The sequence below is a fragment of the Octopus bimaculoides genome, chromosome 19, assembly GCF_001194135.2.
Source record: "Octopus bimaculoides isolate UCB-OBI-ISO-001 chromosome 19, ASM119413v2, whole genome shotgun sequence".
Classification (NCBI taxonomy): domain Eukaryota; kingdom Metazoa; phylum Mollusca; class Cephalopoda; order Octopoda; family Octopodidae; genus Octopus; species Octopus bimaculoides.
Window position 1 is genome coordinate 48779247 of NC_068999.1, and position 2406 is coordinate 48781652.

At 36.9% G+C, this 2406-nt stretch overlaps 1 protein-coding gene across 1 annotated transcript in view; it reads left to right on the plus strand.

Annotated features, from left to right (window-relative positions):
- The window catches only part of LOC106878105 (staphylococcal nuclease domain-containing protein 1), a 35448-nt gene that overhangs the window by 15072 nt on the left and 17970 nt on the right, over positions 1-2406 (plus strand). The window contains exons 7-8 of the mRNA XM_014927216.2: positions 883-1038; positions 1676-1782. Of these exons, the coding sequence (XP_014782702.1) occupies positions 883-1038; positions 1676-1782 (263 nt within the window). The remainder of the gene's footprint in view (positions 1-882; positions 1039-1675; positions 1783-2406) is intronic.

The following is a 2406-nucleotide window of genomic DNA, read 5'->3' on the forward strand; positions in this document are numbered from 1 at the left end:
CATCTTGTGTCTGAGTCATAGTGCCCTTTTAATCTTCAGCTAGCTCTGGTTAATAGAGAAATCTAATAAATTAATATTTTTTCCCTGCAACAGTTATCGTGAATTTGAAAGTATGTTAGCACAGTCTTTTATGTATTTATTCTCTCCTTTTTTTTATTATTATTATTATTATTTATATCTAATTTTATTACTTTCATGCCATTGTTTCCCTGAAACAAAAGTATAGTTGTCGCATGTCGATATTTATAAAATTTCACTAGCCCCTACCTCACCGCACTCTATTGTGTCACTTTGTGCTGTTACAAATTAAAATGTTGTTATACTTCTAACCACTAATAATAAGAAAAATAAAAAAACCCAGTTTAAAGTATTGATTTATGATGCCCTTTACTACTACAAACCAGGCATGAGCAGCATATATTATCAGTCAAACAAACTAAAGTATATATGGCCTTTATATACATCTTGTTCAGTGGCATAATACAATGGGTGTAGTTGTAGCAAGGTTTCAAATCTGCATATGGTCACTAGTCAAATACTTCAGCATCTTAAATTTATGTATATAGTATTAGCAACAGAAGCAATATTAATAACAAAAGGTAATCTTTATATCCAACTTAACATGATGCCTTGGTAGAACACCAAATACTGTGTTATTAGCTTTGAGAAATTCTCTCCTATAGGCACTTGGTGCATAAGAGCCCACACAGACTGTGCAAGCAAAAATGAAAAAATCGGAATTAAAACACATGGAAATATGTTCTCTTGCAGACATGCCCAGCTCCTGCCAGTGAATGAAAATAAGTGTAAAATATAACAATGATACAAAAACATAAATCCATTTGTTGTAAAATAAAAACTTTTTTTTGTTTTTTCTTCAAGGCACCAATGTTCAAAATGGAAGGTGTTCAACAAGTAGCAGAAGAATTTGCAGAAGAAGCCAAATATTTCACTGAATCACGGTTGCTGCAAAGAGATGTGAAAATCATTCTGGAAGGAACCTCCAACCAAAACTTCCTTGGAACAGTCATACATCCGGTAAGGTTTACTTTTCCACTTCATATTTATTCTTCCTCATTCTTATATGAAGCAGGGCAGAGGTAGCTTAAGCTCTTATGCAGTTTTCTAATTTCCAGCTGGTCTTTTTCAATAAAAGTTCTGTTATAAAGTGATTGGCATTCAGAAGAGCAACCAGCCGTAGAATCCAAGCCATGCCAAACAAACACAGGTGCATGCTGTGTTTCTTGGGCCCATCGGATCCTGTCAAACCGTCCAACTATGCCAGCATTTGAACACACGTTAAATGATGCTGCTCAATACTGTGGTTGTTTCATGGATGTAGGTCAGTGTGTGAAAGCTTTTTCAATAAAGCTGTATTATTGATTTCTGAAGACACAGATGGCTTTCATCTCCCATTATCATCATATTTTCATGATTTAGTATTATAGAATTTTTAATACGGTTCAGTTCCTATCAATGAAACATCATCTAATTAGTCATTTAACCCATTTCCATTCAGCCCTATCAGTAGCATGTTTGAAAATTTAACTCTTTTGGCATTTAAACTGGCCATATCCAGCTCAAACATCCTACTTGTTTGATGTTCAAAATAGACATTTCTGAAATGCAAATGATTCTAATAATTTTAAATGAAATTTTTGTTTCCTACTTACAGAGAGGCAACATTACAGAATTTTTATTAAGTGAAGGTTTTGCACGATGTGTTGACTGGAGCATGGGAGTTGTTACAAGTGGGACTGAAAAGTACCGTGCAGCTGAAAGGTAATTAGAGTGATTTAATGTTTTTTTCAATTACTTTTATCAGCATCTAACCCTTTTATCTTTCTGTATCCCTCTCTCTACTCATTCTCCTAGCCTAACTTTGTCTCCTGCATTCTTGCCCCCGAGGTCCATAGTTTTGCAAGCTGCATAGTGATCTCACTAGTGTGGTGGCACATGAAAAAAGCACCCAGGCGACACCATAGTGGCTGGTGTTATGAAGGGCATCCAGCTGTAGAAACCGTGTCAAAGGTGAGGCAGAAGCATGATACAGTCCTTGAACCCACTGGGTCCTGTGAAACCATCCAACCAATTACAGCATGGAACATGGGACATTAAATGATGTTGATGGAATTGATATAATAAGAGATGCAGTTTGGGTTCGTGCCAGGTAAAAGCACTACTGATGCCTTATTTCTAGTGAGACAGTTGCAAGAGAAATACCTAGCCAAGGATAAACCTCTGTACCTGGCTTTCGTTGACATGGAGAAAGCCTTTGACAGGGTCCCCCGATCCCTTATCTGGTGGTCAATGAGGAAACTTGGGATAGAAGAATGGCTAGTGAGAGCTGTGCGAGCCATGTACAGAGATGCGGCCAGTAAGGTGAGGGTTGGAAATGAGTACAGC